Source organism: Eleutherodactylus coqui, chromosome 5 (genome assembly GCF_035609145.1).
Source record: "Eleutherodactylus coqui strain aEleCoq1 chromosome 5, aEleCoq1.hap1, whole genome shotgun sequence".
Lineage (NCBI taxonomy): Eukaryota > Metazoa > Chordata > Amphibia > Anura > Eleutherodactylidae > Eleutherodactylus > Eleutherodactylus coqui.
Window position 1 is genome coordinate 154,496,279 of NC_089841.1, and position 22,198 is coordinate 154,518,476.

A 22,198-nucleotide genomic window follows, 5' to 3' on the forward strand; every position below is an offset into this window, starting at 1 on the left:
CCAAGTAAACAGACTGCTTGAGCACACTGTCCGTTACAATATCGCATGCGTGTACTACTAAACTCTGCGCGTTGAGATTCATTATTTCCTGTTGAGTCATCGCACAATACGAACTCTTTAATGCTACGAGTTAGTGTCGATAGCTTGTGTGATTCCAGTATAGAGTATTCATGGCGTATTTCTTTAATCGTGGGTGCAGTATTGCCTGCAGAATGATAGAACTTGTAGTCGTTTCTTGAATTTGTCAAGTACAATTCTTCAAGATTGATTACTCTGCTCAAGCCCTCATAGACCAGCTGATTTTGCTGGGATCATACAATGTTTGGTCAAATATAGCACCCTGTGATCATAGCAGCAGGCACAAGTGGATGCTGTCTCAATTTTCATTTAATACCGTCACCACGAGAAATATTAACTGTATGCTTTGTGTCCAGCTATAACCATTATTATGCCACCAAATTCATAAGATTTGGATATTACATGAGGTTTACATTTTATTCATGCAGTCCTGCCCATCTGTCCCATAGGAAACTATATTCATAATTTGATATTACGCACTGAACACTGATCTTTTTGATTATTCAGATCTTCTTGCTGTTGGTCTTCACAGCCATCCAATTCCTCATCATCTTCTTGTTGTTCATCACTCAAGTGTTCAACGTGTCTCAGAATTCTGATATCTCTGTTAACTAAGCCATCTTCGACATCAATGTTTACAATTATCATGTTCCTAGGACACAGTCTAACTACACCCAGGAGATTCTTCAGACACCATTCATTAGATCTGAAGGGACTCTTTATTTGCTTATTGGGCACTAATACTTCACTGTTACCAATCTTGGTGAGGATGCTTGAGAATTTCTCATTGCTATGGTACACAACTATGGTCAATTTGAAGTAATCCAGTGATTGCCACAGAGCATTGTTGCCTATAATGTCTTGGATACCTCTGTTAATTGATTTGGCATTGACTGGTAGTAGCTGCTTGAAATCACCCACAATTATAATGTAAAATCCCCAACAGCATGTCATACATACAAGTTATCTCCTGCACTCTGGGATCAATTTTATGAAAGAGATCTGACCCAATCGTAGTACTCTCATCAATTGCAACACACTTACATGAGGCGAATTGAACACTGTACTGTAAAGAATCTCACCACTTTCTTGCTCTCTGGTGTAATCCTAAATGCAGAATGAACTGTGGTTCTGTTCAAATTTACAGAAGCGTTGCCAGCTGAAGCACAAGACACATATGCATTGCACAATGTGGAATGTTGTTGACCAAATCTGTTCAAAGTTTCCATGATCCATTTAATTGTAAAAGTTTTTGCCATTGCCAGCGGGGCCAGCCAATTAAACTTGAATTGGCTCACTGTCTAGTATGCACAGTAGATGCGCAAATTCCAAGATTGTCTGTTGCTGTTCTGGATTTGTGTGTCTCATTTGTTTACAGAATTCTTGTTTGCTCATCATGTTGCTACATTTTCTTGCCACGGCGATATTGTTGCCAGTTTCTCACTCAAAGTCATCATTGTTCTCAGCTTCACCAGCGACAACACTGCATACATACAATTCTCTATCGTTATTCTGTATCTGGGCTTGTTGTTGTTTATCTGCATCACAAAGTTTCTTCAATTCAGCCATAAGTCCTGCAATATCGGTGTTTCTTTTGTACTCTTTTTTTTTTTACATTATACACTCTTCCTCACTATTGAAGATGTCTTTAAACTTTTGAACATCCAATTTATCCACAAATTCATTCTGAGAGCTTAGTCACACAGGCACATCGGCGCCCGTGTTACTTCAGGTAGAAGACGGCCGTACTTGAAGACAGACGTCTCTCTGCAGCGCCGGAAGAAAGAACATGTGACCGGCTTCATTGCCCCTCATGTGTTCTTTCTTCAGCACTGCGGGGAGTCGTCTGTCTTGAAGTCCGGCCATCTTCTTTCTACAGTAAGGGCTCAGTCACACGGGCGCATCGGCGCCGGTGTACAGGTGCCGATGTGCCCGTGTGACTAAGCCCTAAATGGATGAAAGAGCGTAACCATCTCTTGCTTATGATTTATTGGAACCTCAATAAATACTGATGTCTTATAACTCTTGCAACATCTCTGCGCTGATATTTGTTCACATTGGATTCAATGACATCATCAACATCTTCTCCATGTTCTTGTTCCTCACTTCAATCACAATCATCCTCATGTTGCTGTTTTCAGGGTCCATTCACCACAAGTGTATATCTTGTGAAGCAAAATCTTCTGAACACAAATCTTCAAGTTCCTGTGGTTTCTCCTCATATTTCTGTAAAATTGATTTTGTCCAAATATCCACAGAATTTTCACCTAATGCTCCCTTGTCCATTGCGGTATATTTCTTTCTTGAATTTTTTACATTCGTGTGGCCAAACTGTTGGAATGTAAGTACCAATCGACTGCTGTGGCTTATGGGCTGTCTCAGGAGATTCCAAGCTGCCTCCTGTGCACTCATCTTCACAGCCCTCTGTTTGGAACCTGCAGGTTTTTTGTTTTTTATGTTGCAGGTCTCTCTATTTAAATAAATTGTGTTATCCACTTCTGGGAAAATTACCTGGACTCCCTGTGATTGCCAGTGTGAGACACCAGCGTGTAATAAGAAAGCTTTTATTTTGGGATCTGGAGGGTCTCCATGGAGGAGGCCTCCCGAGAAAGTAAGTGTTATATACACCAGGAAAAAAAGAAGCTATAACTTGCCCCTTGAGAAGCGCAGGACCACTTTTTTATTTTTGTTTCCCTGTCTTCACAGTGTCGAGTCATTTCAAACCAAGCTGCTTTATCAGTTGTATGTAATCCTTGTCTGGATTTTGCTCATGCAATTTAAGCAGTTCTCTGTGCAAATTACTGATAACCCAGCTTGACTCATTTATGTATTCAACTACAAATGGTGCACAAGAATATTCCGCCAAGATAAACTGTAAATCCATGTTGGAGTTAAGAATTGAAGCCATCCAAGGATTGAAGGTATTAGTATATTTCTAATGGTGTTGCGCTGAAACACCATGGTTGGTCTCTGCAAGGAGGCTCTAACGATATCAAGAAATGTCTTGTAATCCAGATCATTTTCGCAAAGTAACTCATCAAGTGTGGTGTAATTTCTCTATCCTCAACATTTTTCTTCAACTCTTGAACCTTATTCTTATACTCTATTTTACGATTGTCATCTTTGGCTATTGGTAGCAGGATTTTTGTCTCGTTTATCGGCCAGTATGGAATATTGAAGCGACGAGTGTTCTTTCCACATTTGGTACAAGTAAACATTTGGCAGTGAATATAATTGTTTATCTTCTCATTACAGATATCATCTTTGCTAACTGAGCACAAGTCAGTGATCAACTGTCCTACAGCCCATTTGGTTTCATCATACAGGAATTTTGCAGACTGAAAAATTGATTTATTGAAAAAGCACAAAGCCAAGTAATTCTCAGAGGGTTGTAATGACATCACATGACTCAATTGAAGAGAAATATGCAAGATATTTTCAGATAGAAAGGAATAGCTTAACAAGGTAATACTAGCTGATGTATATATACTGGGAGACGAGTTACATAATGTATGAAAAAAATGCATTGAACTGGACCTTTAAATAATACTCCTGTGTGTAGACATTGCTAGTACATACTTATTATGGCATCCCTTGATGTTCTTTTGAATCCCTTTCAGAGCATCCATCTAATGTATCCAGTGCTGGAGGTCACATCTGCTTAGTACTATCATCCAGAGGTGGCAGAATGATTTGCTATTATTGTACAGACCAGCCAAGAAGAATCAGCACAGTTGAAGCAGCTTCTTCCAACCAGCACTGACTACATTAGCTGAGAGTTTTCAGAGAGAATCAAAAGAACACCGGGAGGTGTCATAACAAGTATGTATCCGCAATAACTAGACACAGGAGTATTAATTTAAATTGATTTCAATTGAAATTTCTGTTTTGTATGGTTTAAACAGAAAAATATAATATTAAAATATGAGACGACCTCCTTGACAAAAACATCGAAAAGTACTTTATTTTACAAGTATTTTGGAGCTTTAACATCTTTACTAGAATAAGATTTCTATTCTAACTCAACCTGTTCTGCCATTTATATTTGATGGGTTAATGAAATCCATGCTATTTTCTTGCATTTTTAGAGCTTCACTTCTTGTTAAGTACTAATTCCCAGAATGTTCCAGGCAGATCTGTGGTGTCTCTGAACAATACTTGGCCTTAGGTTTTGTATAGAGAATGAGAATGAAATGTCTGGTCCTTTTGTAATGAATCAGTATAATGTGCATTGTTTAGGTACCAACTGTATAGTGAATCAATATAACGCTTCCTTTGAGGGCAAATCTGGGCTGTAACTGTGACATTTATGTCTCTGTGCTCATAATAGGAGTCAGTATATGATACATCCTTTGCCAGTATGTAGCATAAACAAGTTAAAGCACTTCCACTGTGAGCAGTTTTAATATTTTTCTACTACTTGGATTTTTCAGCCATGTAAAATTAATGTTGACCACAGTTAGTTCTCTGCCTCTGTATACTTGGTGTGTTGATATACACTGATCAACCATAACATTAAAATCACTGGCAGGTGAAGTAAATAACATTGATTATTTTGTGATAGTGGCATCTGTCAAGGTATTTGACATATTGGGCAGCATGTGAACACTCAGTTCTTGAAGGTGATACAGTATATTGAAAACAGAAAAATAGGCAAGAGTATTAAAGATCTGAGCAACCTTAAAGCAAAATGCTATTGATCGGACGGGGTCCATCACTTGGTACCTCAAACAATCAGCTGACAGTGCTGATATTACACAGGGGTCGGAGAGGAAGCAGAGGAAGTCTCTGCTCCAACCTCTGTGTAGTGGACGGTGCTATCAGCGGGTGCACAATCAGCTGATTGGTCGGGGTCTTGAGCAACGGACCCCAGCTGATAAAGTATTGATGACCTATCCTGAGGATAAGTCATCAATAGTATTTTCCCTGGAAAACTCTTTTAATAAGGTCTAATTATGATGGCTAAGTAATTGGGTTAGAGTATTTCCAAAATGGCTGGGCTTGTGGAGTGTTCCCAGTATGCAGTGGTTAGGATCTACCAGAAGTAGTCCAAGGAAGGACAATTGTTGAACTTATGGCAGGGTGATGGACGCCGAATGCTCATTAATGTGCATGGTGAGCGAAGGCTAGCCCATCTTGTCCAATCCCACAGATGAGCTACGATAGCACAAATAACTGAAAAGATAATGCTGATAGGTGTCAGGCCACACAGTGCATCACAGCTTTCTGTGCAAAATGTTGCATAACTGCAAGATGGTCATAGCATCCATGCACTTCTACTTAGGCACTGTTTATAATATATTTGCAGTGTCTGGTGGTGATGGCACAATATAGCGTTGCTATTTAGACAAGATACTATACAATTGTATATGGTGGTAGGAAACATCAGAAAAGTACCTCATAAGGTATCATCCAACATCCATCATCTACGGTAATATATGGCAGAGCATGTTCTCATGTCATTATAATATATAGTGGAACTTACGACAGTTACAGAGCTGAAGTTATATTGCATAATGATGACTGTGCTGTAGATTTTTGCATTGGTTGACAAAATGTCTTATTTGTTATGAATTTTTGGAAAACAGAATCTTACTCACATATTTTATGTACACTGCTCAAAAACATTATGGGCGTACTTAAGGGCTAATAACCACGGACGGATCTCTGCCGCGTTTCAGGCGGTGGAAATCCGCAGCGTTATCCGGTAGCTATTAGGTTCTATTGAACCTAATAGCTCAATGTTCATGCTGAGGAATTCGACAGTGGTGGAACTGCCGCAGAAAAACGTGCGGCTGGCTTCCATTGTAGTCAATGAAAGCCGTCTATCATGCTATACTTCCGCAGTTAGCACAGTGGAAGTATCACGTGATTACGCCCCACCGCCAGCCGCGTCATCACCTGCTGCTGGCGCATCATGCGCTGTACTGCGCATGCGTGCCGGTGCATCAGACGGGACTCACGCAGTGGATCCTTAGAGGTGAGTAAGGGTTTTTGGGGGGGCGCTGTGTCAGACTCCGCTGCGATATTCCGCTGGCAGAGTCTGACACGGCCGTGGGCAGGAGGCCTTAATCACACATCGAATCTCAATGAACAAAAGATTCAAGTTGAAAATCTTTAAGGATATATATAGTGACATAAAAGGAATAAAATGCTCTGCTGGAACAGGTGCAGCTGGAAATATTTAGAGAATGACCAGGAGTAACCAGAGTTTGTCCCAAAGTTTATTCATGAGACAACATGTTTCAATTGTGATCTGGAATCTCCATCAGGCATATGATCAGGCTATGTTTGATGAAAATTCTAGATTAGAATCAAAATGTATTGTCTTATGAATACATTTTTAGAGATACTCTGGTTACTCCTGGTCATTCTCCAAACATCTTCAGCAGCACCTGTTCCAATAGAGCATTTTATGCCTTCTATGTGTTGACTCAGCACCTGGTACATGGCAGGACCGACAGCGGATCTCTGAATTGGTGCAGCAGCTGATTACCTCATGAAATACATATTCAAAGGCTCACAAAAAGTGTTGTGCCTGATTAGGCACAGCTGCGTCAGTTAGTGTTTCTATGCCTAATCTTTCCTATTCCACCTCAATATCACCCTAGAGAGTGCAATGTTTTTTTCTTATTTCAGATGTGCAATAGAGAGTAATTGTGGCCACCACCTGCAAAACCATTCCCTTTCATAGAATCGTAGAGTTGAAAGGGACCTCCAGCGTCATCTGGTCCAACCCCCTGCTCCATGCAGGATTTACTAAATCATCCCAGACAGATATTTGTCCAGCCTGTGTTTGAACACTTCCATTGAAGGAGAACTCCCCACCACCCGTGGTAACCTGTTTCACTCATTCATCACCCTCACTGTCAAAAAGTTTTTTCGAATATCTAATCTGTGTCTCCTCCCTTTCAGTTTCAACCCATTGCTTCTACTCTTTCCTTGTGAAAATGAAAATAGGGCTGATCCCTTTACACTTTGACAGCCTTTTAGATATTTAAAAACAGCTATTAAGGCTCATTTCAGCCTCCTTTTATGCAAACTAAATATTCCCAGATCCTTTAATTGTTCCTCGTAGGTCATGGTTTGCAGACTGCCCACCATCCTGGTAGCTCTTCTCTGAACTTCCTCTAGTTTCGTGATGTCTTTTTAAAATTGGGGGTGCCCAGAATTGGACACGATATTCCAGATGAGGTCTAACCAAGAAAGAGTAAAAGAAGATAAGTATTTCACATAATCTAGACACTATCCTTCTCTTAATATATCCCAGAATTGTGTTTGCCTTTTTTTCTGCTGCATCATACTGTGGACTCATGTTCAGTCTTTAATCTATCAGTATACCCAAATCTTTTTCACATGTGTTGGTGCTTAGCCAAATTCCTCCCATTCTGTATATGTTTTTTTCATTTTTCTTGCTCAGATGTAGCCCTTTGCATTTGTCCTGCTTAAATACCATTCTCTTAGTCACTGCCCACTGTTCAAGCTTTTCCAGATCTTTTTGAGTCCTCTCTCTCCTCTGGTGCTAGCTATCTTTCCTTGCTTAGTGTCTTGCAGCTCACCATATGGCTACCTTCCTCTTAAGTATTGCACATTGTTGATATCCACTTTCAGACTTCTAATAGTCAAGAATGTTCATAATGATTTTTATCCTATAAGATTTTACTATCTGTAAAAATTTGTGCACCGTTAGACCCAGCTAAACCCTAGCAATCCTCCCACTCACAGCAACTCCAAATGCTTCAGGAATATGTAAATTATCTCATGGAGCTCTGATCCCTGGTCTGGTGATGTCCTCGCCAAGACCTGGCTAAACCCAGTGATCCTCCTGCTCATTCTTTCCAGAATGCAGCAGGAATATGCAAATTATCTCCTGGAGCTTCTTTTGGGGGTTGTCTTGCTTTGCCTCTTCAATGCACCTGTTGTCACTTGTATTTCACGTATGCTTCCTAACTGGACAGATTGATATCCCTGAAGTTTAAATGACTTGGGGTTAAACAGTAATGCTTAAGTGTTCCCTTAATTTGTTTGAGCAGTGTATCTTGATTTGTAGAAAATAGAATTGGTATGTCATTGAAATGTTTCAGGTTTCAGAGAATACAAATCTGGCTCAGAATACCTCTTAGTATTTTTATGTCGGATCATTAAATGAAATACAGAAATTTTATTCTCCTAGGAAAACATACTGAAAGAATAATTGCTACTGTTTGCTATGTTGTAATTTGATAGCAAAATGTACAACTTATGCATGCATATTGTTTGCCTGGAGAAACATAGTATATGGACATGTAATTCATGCCAAAGAGAAGTTGTTTGCATTGTTCTTTAACAGTAAAACTGATGCAAGAAGTAATTTTAGCTTACCTGATTGGAGCAGACTCATCTCCCTTCTCTAGCCAGTCCTGAGGAGGGGTGATGTACATGCACCATAAGCCCCAGTTATATCCATGTGCAGCGTTAGCATATTGCTGAACCTCAAATGTGTTGTATTTGATATTGTCAATTGCTGGTAAAATGATTCGCCTTCGGTCTTCTTTGATCCTTGTGATAACAGGCTCAGCCCTGCATATAGAAATTATTTCAAAGTGACTCAGTTATAATGATCGTCCTTCTATTACTTATTTATTTGCATCAAAGCTGCTTTTTCAATGGAACTCACAGTATTTTATTGCGTTCTACAAGCAAAAAAAGAAATTAATGTGGAGACCCATTGGTCATACTCCCACTGATCATAAAATTATTCCTTATCCTGTGGATAGGGAATAACGTTATAACTTGGCACAACCTCTTTAAGTCTTAGATTAAATCCAAAGACATTATGTACAGAAAACATGTTAAAGTCTGTATGCTGCTATTAATTGAAGGGCTTATATGTAAAGCTCTTCCCCGAAAAACAATGCAGGAGTGCCGGCAAAGCATTGTTTTCAGTGGAGCCGCCGGCAGCAGCCGCGGCTCCATTGAAAACAATGCACGGACCTGCATTCACTCGTGTTTTTGCACAGAGTATTACTGCATTGTGGAGATGTGTAGAAGGGCTGGCACCTGAGTCCCCTTTATGCCCACATTTGCGGCTCCTGACAATTTTGTGACAGATGTGGCACAGGATTGGAATGATGATCGTACGTCAATTTATCATCCATTCTCAACAGCATTGTGGGCTATCGCCCACACTTTCAAAGAGGGTCACTGCCTCAAAAACACGCAAAAGCACGCTCGTATGAAGCCACCCTAAAGCAGTGCTTTATACATGAGCTCCATGTGTGCAGCTTGAGGATCTCATGGTCTATGTGGACTTATGGCCCATTTACGCGTATTGATTATCACTCGAAATTTGTTCAAACACACAAATTCAAGCAATAATCATTCCGTGTAAATGCGAAAAAATTGCTCACTATTCATTCGCGGTTGTTTATCGCTGACTTCTTGTTACCTGTAAGCGCTCGACCTTAGCAGTGATGTCAGCGCTCATGCAGTCGTTTAAATGACTGCCGTCCTGTGTACAAGTGTCATTAGTCTGCCTCCTTATAGAGTCTACAATATAACTACTGGCAGTGCTATATCTCAGAGGTCTCACTGGCACTTAATTAGGCAAATTAGCCTTTTAAATCAGGGCGGGGTGGTTTCTCCATGTGGATAAGCTATGCCTGTGCAACTGCACTATATACACTCATTAACTTCGCAAAAAGACTGTGCAGGAGCGAGCGTATTGTGTATCATATTCATCTGTCAAAGCCCTAAGTCATCTCTATAGTGAGTGCCTAAAAGTAAGGAGAGTGCTAACATTAAGTATCATCTCCAGTTAGTGATCACGCTAAGGACTCTTTTATACAGGCCAATAAAGCGTTCAGATTCCCGCATCCAATTCTATACTTATGCTTAAGATATATATTTATGTGCTATGTACTAAACAATAGATAACAGGACTAAGGACTACTATGGCAGTAGCAGTTGATTACACAGTAATCTGGACTTCGAGTAGTGTAGCAAACAATATTACTTCTTGTGATATTTAGAGCATATGGCTTTCAGTATCTATGCAAGGCTTTTAAGTATTTAATTATACTTGCCTATTACACTTTGTTGGATTCCCTATTGTTCGTTATTTAGAAAGCAGTTGCAATCTGAGTATAATCTATAAGAGTCTTTGCCAAAGGCGAATTACTAAGTATTCAGCATCGACATACCCTATACAGTACATTTATCCATCTCTAGAAGACAAAAGTCAAAAGATGGAGAAAGGTAAGTCTCCTTGCTTCTCCTTGGAAATTTTGCAAGCAGAGCATGTGTTCGTTACTGACAAATCTCTATAATGCAGGGATTCATTGTGCCTCCTCAATGGGTATAGATTTGCAATAAAAATCTCCATTAGTAGGCAGCAATAAGGACATTTGATGAACCACTTTCAGTCAGATGAATTCAGATAGAGCCGTTCAGTAAATGGGATGAGGTGAATCTATTTTACTTTTGTTATTTGCTTTATATTGGAATAAAAATAATCTATCCCTAATAGTTTTTTTTGCAAATTAGAGCATTGCCTATAAAAGTCCTAGAGGTTAACCGAGCTGAGCTTTGCTTTGTAATCTCACTTCCCCCTTGTTATTATTTGTATTACGTCTATATATCCTCTTCATAGTACTTATTAATATTTCAAGGAAATATTTCTGGCACTGCAGAATGTGACTGATGGAACATTAAGCCATGCTCTAATGGGTGTAATAAGCTGTCACTTCTAGGACATCCAAAGTAAGTAATTATCTCGTTCTCAGCCTGCTCGTTCAGGCAACGGGCAACTTCATGTTCCATAGTGAGAATGAGAGCTAGATAGTGCTTCAGTCTGTTTTATTGCAACGGTTATTTGGAAATTAACTCGGAGAATGTCACGTAGGATGTTCTTTTTATTTATATATAAAATGTAAACCTTGAAACTAGTGGTCGGTTGTTTTATGGTTGGTAAGACTCAGCATGTTCTGAGTTTGTAAGAGTTTCACCGTTTTCTGCACTGGTACAATAAATGATGGTATACTCACCTGTTAAGAATATAATTCCTCAATGACATACATTTTATAGCTAAAGAGTGATGAGAAGGTGAACTACTCTTTGTATGGTCTCCTTCACTAGAAAGGTCAAATATCCTACAATAATGTATTTAATGAAGACAAAACAGTTATGCTTCACCTCAAGGCAAACAGATGGAAAGACATATGTGGAGACCATCAGGGACCCTACCAGCTACCCAAAGTTCCTCTCAATTAGTTTTTACACCTTGCATTAGAACTTTGGAATAATCCATTATTTTATCTGCATTGAAAGTTTTTACCACTGTTCCAAGTTTATATTTAACTTCATTCAATTTTTCATAAGTTTTAGTATTTGTCATTTTTTTTATATTCAAATGTTACTCACATGGGTAGTCATACAGATATTTGTAAAGCTGAAAAGTTCTATACTCTTAATAGAACAGATAACAGTGAAACATATTGCATAACCCCTTATGTATGCTATGCTAAAATCAGGTCTCTGAGGGGGATTTACTACAAATACAATCTTTACCATGGATGATATACATACTGCATATAGGGGGTGAAATGGAAACCAACTGCAGTATATATAGCAGTGTTTCTCATTGTTCTTAAAGGGAAACTGTCACCTGCATAAAGCAACATAAACTAAATTATGGCACTGTTAGGTAAGGTGATAGAGAGCTCGATGATATATTTTTTATACCGCCTGCTTCCTAGTTTCCATGGTGCTCATAGCTGAAGTCTGCGCCCAGGGCAAAAATGTGACTATTTTCAGAGTCTCATGTGCGCGCTGTCCTATACAAGTCTAAGTTAGTTAATCATGCTTTAGGGAGGTGGCAGGTTCCCTTTATGCCAACTATGCTCTCCTAAAGGAAATTACATCAAAGTACCCCTAAGGTTATGATTATACACTGCAGTGCACATTAAGCATAAAATAAAAAAGAGCAAGTACCCAGGGTCATTACTATGGCTGTAGTGGCCATAGTAGCTGCTTTGGACCCTGTGTCTCTGTGTTTTTGCCGTAATGCTGTAAAATAAAAAAGGACAGTATACTCACCTCTGACCCCCACTGCTCTGTTCTCGACTCACTTCCCAGCGCCAACCACATGACAGCGTGTGACCAGTGCAGCTGATCTCCAGGGATTTTTTTATGTGTTTTTTGTCTGCTTATGTCCTCTTTTTTTGTTTCTGTATCTCTAACTTAGATTATTGTAGGGACTCAAAAGTGAACGAGGAGCCTTGACGGGGCTTGTGAGCTTATATATTTTGGTAAAAATATCAACAAATATCGACAAATACATCGCATTTGAATGCTGGAGGAGCCAGGGGTGCCAGTGCTAGTGTGGGCCACTTATATGCAGTGCAGCCAGCTGGTTTGAATTATGGCATCATTAATAGGTTTTGAACTCCGCATGGTGCATTTCACGTACTGTGTGGCCTGACAATCTGCTTCTACATATTTTTTTCACACATTTTTTACTTGTAAATATGGTGCTGGCCAGCCTCCCCCCCTCCATATAGGGAGGATGTGTGAGTGGCTGTCATCAATAACTTGCACCTGTGCTCCTCCTGATAGCAGTTTGGCTGTCTGCATGCTGAGGGATATGGTGCATTATCTGCACCTCTTATGTTATATAATAGTATGTGGCCATTTTTCTGTGTTTATCCCCAGGGAATGGCAGCAGTGGTCATATGCAGAGCAGTGAGGACAGCACACCTACAGGGGGCAGAGGTGAGTATACTGTCCTTTTTTATTTTACAGCATTATGCCCAAAATACTGATCTGGTACAGGGGAGATATTAATACTGAGCAGGGGCAAAGGTGGATATAAATGCTAAGAAGGGGCAACGGGGAATATAAATATTGAGCGGTGGTGGCAAGTAAAAATAATGGGCATGGACAAGGGAGAGTATAAATACTGAGCAGGAATAAGAGGGGCATAAATACTGAGCAGGGGCTTATGTAACTATTATTACATTATTAATGAATGAGGGCATAAGGCATTATTACTAAGCAAGAGGACAAGGTGGCACTTTTTACAGTGTGAGAGGCACTAAAAGCAGCACTTACTGTGTGGGGTCTATAGAGCCACGAAAGGGGAGATACTATTATTGTTGGGGCACTATTGGTGGTATTATTACTATCTGGGGCACTATGGATTGGGAGATTATGTAAAGGTATGAAAAACACAGGGAAGGTACTAAAAAAGTAAGGGGCCAAAGATTAGTGATTAATCGATCTGTGTTGAGAACGAGCCAATTTCACTAAAATAAATAGGAGGCCATTTTGGAATCTCATGAAAGTCTATGGGAGTAAAAATCAGGTTCACTAATTTGTCCTCCGAAAGGTCCTTTATACAGCCAAAGCCCCCCCACCCCAAGTTGCATGGGGATACAGCCACACATCTGGGGAACACCATTCTCTTTTCAAAAATTGGTAAAAATAGTGTATAGTGGGGAGTGGGGGGTCACTCGTAGCACAGGAGTGTCACTGAAAACAAAAGAAGGTGCACACAGGGTCTCCTAGATCAAAAATTATACCAAGGAAGACAGCAGGTGTGGTGTTTGTTTTAAAAGCAATGTCATAAATTTGGCAAAGGACAAAAATTCTACCAGTGGAACAGAACACTTAAGCATGGGCCTTCTCCAAGGAACAACTGTAGAGCTAGAAAAAAATTATGCCAAGCAAAACAGCAGGTGTGTTTGTTTTAAAAGCAATTTCTACCAGTGGAAAAGAAAAAGTACAGACCATTTCAAATAAAAGCTGTAAAGCTACAGCTGTTTCTTGTACTTTCAAAGTTTTTTATTTTGGGGGAATGAGAAGAAGGAGAAAACATGGTGGAAGCAGAAGGACAGCAGCAGCACTACCATGACCACCAGCAACTGTATCTTGAGGGCACAATGGAAACATGAGAGCTATAGTTCAGTTTTTCCATTCTCACATCCTTTTCATTTGAGGGGAAGTAGGAGGAAGAAACATGGTGGAAGCAGGAGACGGAGAGCAGCACCACCAGCAGCAGCAGTACCTTGAGGGCACAGTGTGGCCTTTGATACAAATGTATGCTCCCTCATTTGTGATTAAAAATGTCCAACATGCTAGCTAATTAGTGGAATATAAACATCAGCTGATCCACATTGTCTATTGACAGGCGGATGCATCTGTCAGTTATCACACCCCCATCTGGGCTGAACACCCTTTTTGATAGCCCACTGGTAGTTGGAGCAGGCAAGCACCTCTTCAGGTTAGCAAGCTCTGGCCACTCATCCAGCTTAGATACCGAGAAGTTTAAGGGGCTGACACCATGTCTGAGTACATCCACGTGGGAGCTGACATAGTTTTAGACCATAAAGGATAAGTGCTGCCTATGACTCCTACTCTGTACGGTTGCTGCTGACCGCAATATTTTCAGCCCATTGCAGTCGGCAGCAACAGTACAGAGTAGGAGCCACAGGCAGCACTTATCCTTTATGGTCCAAAACTATGTCAGCTAGACTTCCCCTTCCACTAGTGGTGGTGCTACTGTAGCGGTTTCCTGCTTGTGTGCCATAAGCCACAGAGCTGCGATCAATTGTGGATGCATCCCTGTGGCTCAGCTGCTCAAGCTGCTTAACAGTCTGTCCTACTGCAGAATGAGATTTGGCATTTTGGCTTTGTATTGGGGATCAGGCAGGGTTATTCACACATGCTGTGTTGGAGTTCTTTGCTGCGTTCTAAATGCCTACCGCAGATCTTACAGATGACCGCTGTTCTGTCATCATCTCCGGTTTCAAAGTATGTTCAGGCTGCACAAGTCCTGTGAGCAGACCTAGCTGTGAGCCTAATGTTGCTGCTGCGTGTAGTGTTAGCTGATGGTAGCAGTACAAACCTACTACATAATTACCGACATGTCCCCTTGCTTTCTTCATGCTTTCTTTTTTTAAATTTTTTATTTAGTTCTTTTTTTGGTTTATGTGTTAGTATAATTTCTTGTAACTTTTCAGCTAATTTTGTAGTTTGCAATAAATGACAGGTGAAACCTGCAAATAGTTCATTGTGTCCAGACTTTGAACTTCAAAAAATGTCTGAGGCCGCAACACACACTTTATCTTTTTGCTGTTTCCCTGTTTGGGTTTATTTTTATTTTATATTCACAAAATAACCCCGCCAACTAACTAGGCAGCAATCCATAGGAGGCAAGAAATGTGAGCACAGAAGGCCAAAAAATATTGTGCATCCTGAACTGTCCCTGTTTTGTGCAGCATAATTTCCTTCCCTTCACCCCACCGGTAGCCGAGTAACACCTAAAAATAATTTGTAGTGGCTTTACTTGCGACTTTCAACAATGTCATAAGCGCCCAACAGCCATCTCATGAACGACCGTCCGACTATCACTCCTGCATCCATTCACTTGAATGAGTGATAGTCATTCAGGTGAATGGCAGACTGTTTTGCCTGACCACCTCCGTTCACAGTAAACAGGAGTCACTCAAACAGGGACCGGCTCCTGTTAACACAATCCAACAGGTGAGCAATTTCTCGCTCAGTGGCCTCTTAGCCGCCATATGTACACGGGACAATGATCGACCGAATGTGCTGTTTATTTTTTTAATCACATCATTTTTATTAAAATTATATTGTTGGATACAATTATCCCTTAATTTTAAGACATTTTTACATGCATAAGTATCATATAAAAAGTGAGATTTTTCTCAGTAAGAGAAACCAAGTAATCTTGTAGATATGATACCTTTTAATGGCTAACAAAAATACATGATGTTATAGCGAGCTTTTGAACTTACTCATGGTTCTTTCCAGGCATAATGGAACAAATCTATAGATGTATTTAATATATACATATGATCATATGAGAGGGCACAGCCAGAGTGTACTTAATTTGCACTAGATAAATACCAGAGACAGGATAAGAGGACACAAACATGTCAATAATAGCACTTAGATAAATACCAGGGAGGAATAAGCATAACAGTAAATAATTAGTCCAGTGACAAGGAATGTAAAAGTTTAGAGTCTCTAAATTGATGTTAGGGGGTCAACACCAGGCCAATGTTACCTATGTTCTAGGTTTCTCATATCTCATAATCTCCACCAATATACTGTAATATACTAATATATTATATACTATGTATATAATATAATATATATATACTATGTATATAATATAATATACAGAGAACATATCATTACCCCACACAAACAATACAATTAATCATAACAATATAAGCCCATTAACAATAACAAATATTCAAATTGCGGGATTAAGACCAAAATCGATAAGACATTTTTTAAATGATCTCTAATGCCTCATTCCAATTCACATCATTTTACATAATTCAAGACTATATGCATTAAATCTGCACCCTCCATGTAAGATTTCGGACAGTCTAATACCCAAGTTAGACTCTCTGCACTAAATACAATTGCAATATTTATTGACTTTCAGATAGAGATAGCACTGGAATCATGAACGACACTATGACCAATTTATCTTTGCTAATATGGCCTAAATCTTTTCCCCATTTTTCTTCTACCTTTATTGGGAATTGCTGTAAATAGTAAGAAATCATGTGTCTATATATGTATATATATATGTATATATATATATATATATATACATATATATATATATATATGATATTACAGCCTTCATAGCTACAGAACACCCAAGGAAATTCACCAAGGGGTGTTAAACAGTAAGCACAGATACTGAACGGGCCTAAGCAGCAAACACATGTTGTGACTGAAGGAACTTGAAAAAATAACTATGTGGAGCATAGCCCTCTAAACTGTTTAAAACTTTAAAAAAAGGTGCTCATACTGTACTTGTCCCAAAAAGATTACCCCTCTCTTCTCCCATGCTGAAAATCTCTCCAACTTAAAAAACTGTGGCAATTTAGGGTTCCTCTCAAGCTGAGTGTATACAGTAAATCTATCTAATTGCAAAATCTGCTTATATATATTCCATAGTTTTATTGTTAACATAATTGTAGCATATAGTCCTTTCTTTCCTCTTTTCATCCCTCTCTCACATTCTGTTATAGGAGGGCTGCAACCTGTCATTTTAAAAACCAATCTACCATTCAGTCCCACCCCATTTCTTTCTCTCCATCCATTTAGCTGTTGCAGCTGAAATGCAAACAAATATATTCAAGCATTTGTAATTGCCAACTGTTTATTGCTTTGAAGGGTCTCTAATTAAATTCTAGTAGATTTTTGATTTCATAATCTCCTAAATATTGTATGGAGTCTAAGAAAAAATTGTGATGGAATCTCAACCTGGAGAGTTTTAAAGTATATAAAGAAGTTGTGGCATCAAAACCATTTTTATAAGATTCCCTCTGCCAGTTATTGACAATGGGAGACCTTGACCTTTTCCTTAAACTTTCTTAACAATGGGAGAAGATTGGCAGGAATATAGTCTTGAGGCTTAGAAGATACCACAACTCCCAAATATCTGAATTCCTTTACTATTTGTAACTGCCCTATGTTCTAAAGAATAGTCCACTGGCAAGGAATCTAAAGGAAGAACCACAGATTTCCCCCAGTTAATAGTGAGACCCAACATCTTACCAAATATATCATAAATGGACATAATAGGTCTCATTGATCTACTTCTACAATTGTATACAACAGCAGTTCATCTGCATAAAGTGAGATACATTCCTAAATTTCTCCATACTGCAATCCAACTATATCAGGTGATTACTTTATCAAACCAGCCAGGGGCCCAATTGCTAACCCAAAGAGTAGAAGAAACAGGGGACACCCTTGCCTAGTTCCCCTCTCTAACCTTATCCATCCAGAAATACAACCATTTAGCCTCATTCTTGCCCCTGGAATTAAATAGAGCAGTTTGACACATGCCACCTATGTTTCACCAAAACTCATCCTATGAAGAGCAGCCTACAAATAATTCCACTTGATGCTGTGAAAACTTTGGCAGTGTTGAGTGAACAAATAGCCCTGTTCCCACAAACTCGATGATCCACCTGAAGATTCAGGTGTAGCCTCCTTAAATGAATAGCAGTTGATTTGTTTGGCATGAAGCTTGACTGATTCTCATGTATTAAAAGAGTCATTACTAAAGTAATCTATTCGCAAGTACCATCGCTATGATTTTAACACTAGTGGTCAACAGAGATATTAGACAATAGGAATCAGGAAGAGACAAATGCTTTCCCAATTTATGGATTAAGACAATCATAGCATCTCTCATTGATGGTGGAAGTATGCCTATATGTAATAATTCATTAAACACCATCAATAAATGAAAGAAGCATATATCTTAAAAGCGTAGGGCTTAAAAAATTTATTTGGAAGACGATCCAGCATTAGAAAGTGTTGCTCCTGCATCCCTTAGCTCATTCAGTGTCAAAGGAGCCTCTAATATCACTTTCTTTTCATCAAAGTTGGCAATTGCACTAAGCCAAATATTCATAAACGTCTTCACAATACACACTTAATTTAGAAGCATACAAGTTTTTAAAATAGAGAAAAAATGTCTTCAAAATTTCTTCCTCCTTTATAACCAAAGAATTATCAGACATTCTCAATGCTGCCACATAATATCATGATTCCTGTGCTTTAAATTACAGAGGCCAAAAAAATGATCCTCTGCTTCACCTTCCTGATAGATTTTCCGCTTCATAAAAACATGCTTATTTTTTGCAACACCTCCCAGATTATCCATCGATTGAGATTGTGCCTCTTTCCAATTAACTACTGCCTGATAGTGAGAGAATATATGTGGTGAGAAGTATGTATTTATATATATATATATATATATGTCTATAAGAGCCCTAATGACATCCCAAGATTTAGACGTATGTTGGCTAATTTTCTGAATATAATGACCATGTAAAAATGCCTTCATAGCATCCCACACTACAGACAGTGAGGACGGGCCAGTATTAATCTGAAAATGTTCAATAGAGCCTCCTCCATTCTAGTATTACCATCAAGCAGGTTCAACCAAAAGGGATTTAACCTCCACACTCTATCAAAACCAAATCCCCCACCATTCAAATTCAACAACAAATAGAATAGAGAGTGATCAGACAGAAGGAAGCATAGATGCAGTACCTATCGGGAGATCTATTCTAGATTACTTAACCTCCACAAACATAAACCTAGTAGCATTAATAAGTGTGCAAAAGTAGTTGAAGAAGGAGAAGCCACTATAGGGCCTTTATTAAAGCTATCCAAACAGGGATCCAGACAATAATTAAAATCACCCACAATTAATGTAGGAGTAGCAGGGAAAATAGCCACAAATCCCATCATCTTCTTAATACATATTGCCACCAAAAAATATTTATTTTGCACAATAATACATTTAAGACAAACAAATCTCCCCATAGAATCTGTAAAAGGTGATTCATAATTAGGAGATATTTTTATGAATCACTACTACAAGCGAATAACTTGAGTACACAGAATAAAAAGATTGTGCTTACGCAGTAAGTGTACAGTATTGACTGTTAAATGTGTTTCTAATCGTAAAACAATAGCTAGTTGAAATTTTTGAATAGATAAAAACACTACATAATTTTTATTTTTGCCCCCCATACCCCGCAGAGTCCACAAAATTATATTAACCTATTGAGGCATGGTAAGTGATATTCATTATTTAGGTTTTGCACGTAATTCCACCTACTTGTTCACAACACAGTGGCATTTCTCAGTAAAGCGATTAGAATGGTCAAAATATTCTGTGCATTCCATGCAATAACCTGCACAATATTCAATATTGCATCCAATATTGCACATGCAGCTTCATGGTGCAAACTATTTACAGTGGTGTTCACAAATGCCCAAGGGCTATCATGAAGCACACTGCACTGTCAGCTTCTTTTCTCTTCATTATCGCAACTCACTTAAATGACAGACAGGCCTCACAACAGACTAGCCTCTGCTATCACTGCTCCTTCACTTCTCCACTACTCAACAGGAACCATGGTGTAGCACAATCAAAGGCCCAGGGAATACTGTCCCAGGTAAAAAACAAGCTAGGAAGCTTGCATAAGAAGTGGAAGCTCTCCTGGTGTGTCTCTGCTCCTCACATCTAGGTCACACCCCACACAAGAATTTGTTGTTTCTGGTGAGAATTCTGGCGATAATTGCCCTGATTCACAGGAGTGCTGTTTTAGTGCATTATAGGTGTGCAAAGAAAGCGTGCCTACACTGCACTAAGAATTGCATGAATGGACAATGTTTCATGTGCAGAAGACCCAAGCTTCATGCGCATGAAAGTCGTGCAGTAACTGGAGCAGTTGCACTTAAAAAAAAGTGCAGCTGCTCAGGAGGAGAAAGAGAAGCAGCCCTGCAGGGCTTCAGGATTTCCCCATAGCTGGGAGAGAGAAAGCGGGCCCTATGGGAGATTAACCCACAGCCCCGTTCTGTCTCTTCCTGCTATGAGTTAATGCCTAATAGCCCCGGTCTCTCTCTGTGCTATTGGGGATTAACCCATAGCCCCGCTTTCTCTCTCTCTGCTATGAGGATCCCCAAGGGATATCCCCATAGTGCAGAGAGAGAGGGGACAGAGCTACAGGAGATCCCTGAGGGATATCCCCATAGCAAAAAGGGAGGGGTTGGAGCTAGAGAGAGGCGGCAGAGCTAGATGTCTCCTCCCTGTGATTTTCCCCATTGCAACTTGAGAGGGGCGGGGCTAGAGGGCAGATCCCTCTAGCTCCACCGCTGCTCACAGGGAAATCCTCAGGGGAGCTCTGTAACCCCACAACCATCTCTCGCCCTGCTATGGGGAAATCCCTTGGGATTCCCATGCTGGGGGAGAGGGGGAGTAGTCCCCTACTGCTCCCTGCTGCTGGGGAATTGCCCAGCAGTGGGGTTGGAGGAAGTCACTGCTGCGTACAGTGGGACATTTAAACCTTGCAGCCCAGAAACACATTTTAAATGTCCCACTGTAAACTCCTGTTAGTCCCCGCGAGGAGTAAAGGAAACGGATTTTACGTGTCTAAAAATCCTTTGTGTGAATGCTTCTATAGGAAACTATTTCTTCCTATAGAAGCACTTTCTGTGCGCACCTCTAATGCATGCCCGCAGCACCTGTGTGAATGAGCCCTAAAGGTACCTTTAAAGACATGGCATTTAACCCCTGTGATACCAAAGGTTGAAAAGGATATAAGAGATATGTAAACATACAGACACCTATGTAGCCATTAGCTCCAAGATCAGGAATTGCATTTTGGTAAACATGACTAGCATTTTGTTATTTGACATATATTAAATAATAGCTGAAGAATTCTATTTGCAGCTGTTTTGAAATAGCAATTGTATATATGAACAAAATATGCTGCATTATGGTGTTCTGAAAACAAACACTTTAATTTAAAGCACCAACAAATGATACAGAAAGGTAAATGCCCCATAAAACCTTCAAAATCCACTTAGCAGCTGAAAATTGGTTTACTCATATAACAATAAAGCATAAAGTGAATGTTTTTCACTCATAAAGTAGTGAGATAATAGGAAATAAGCTTGGTATTGCATTCGTAACTGCACTTTAACTTCATTTATGCTAAATGTTTTATTAGATTTTTATATACATCATAGGAAATAACTCACCTGTTCCAATCCATTTGCACTCAGGTGCTCATGAGAACCAGGTAAAGTGCAGCTCTCGGTACTAGGCCAGTTTCACAGAAACGTATTGTAACATGTCCATAAAAGAGATCCCTAATACAGACGTGTTACAGATGAAATTGCAAATAAGGAAGATGGAACAATACCTTTGCAGCGCCACTTATTGGATGGCAGCATTTCTGCAAATCAATTTCTGACCCTTTATACAGGTCTATGCAACAATGACTGGGAATTGAAAACCAAGCCAGAATTCATACACAGACAGCTGTTTCGGGGTGTTTGCCCCTCATCAGTGTGCAGTAGGATTCTGGTTTGGCTAGTGAGAGACCTATGATGTGAGTTGAGAGGGGTATCATCACTTCTTAAGATGAAATCACTAGTGGATCTGTCTTTGATCTGTATTTGCTTTCATTGATTATATTTTCTGCCTGGCAAATATGGATCAGTTTTTTGCCCAATAGAAAATAATATCATGAATGTAAACATGGAGGCAAATGAAGAT

The 22,198-nt window shown here is 39.5% G+C and overlaps 1 protein-coding gene across 1 annotated transcript in view; it reads right to left on the reverse strand.

The window, feature by feature from the left end:
• Window positions 1-22,198, reverse strand: part of GALNT9 (polypeptide N-acetylgalactosaminyltransferase 9) — a 326,026-nt gene that overhangs the window by 194,594 nt on the left and 109,234 nt on the right. The window contains exon 5 of the mRNA XM_066601931.1: window positions 8,440-8,637. Coding sequence (XP_066458028.1) covers window positions 8,440-8,637 — 198 coding nt within the window. The remainder of the gene's footprint in view (window positions 1-8,439; window positions 8,638-22,198) is intronic.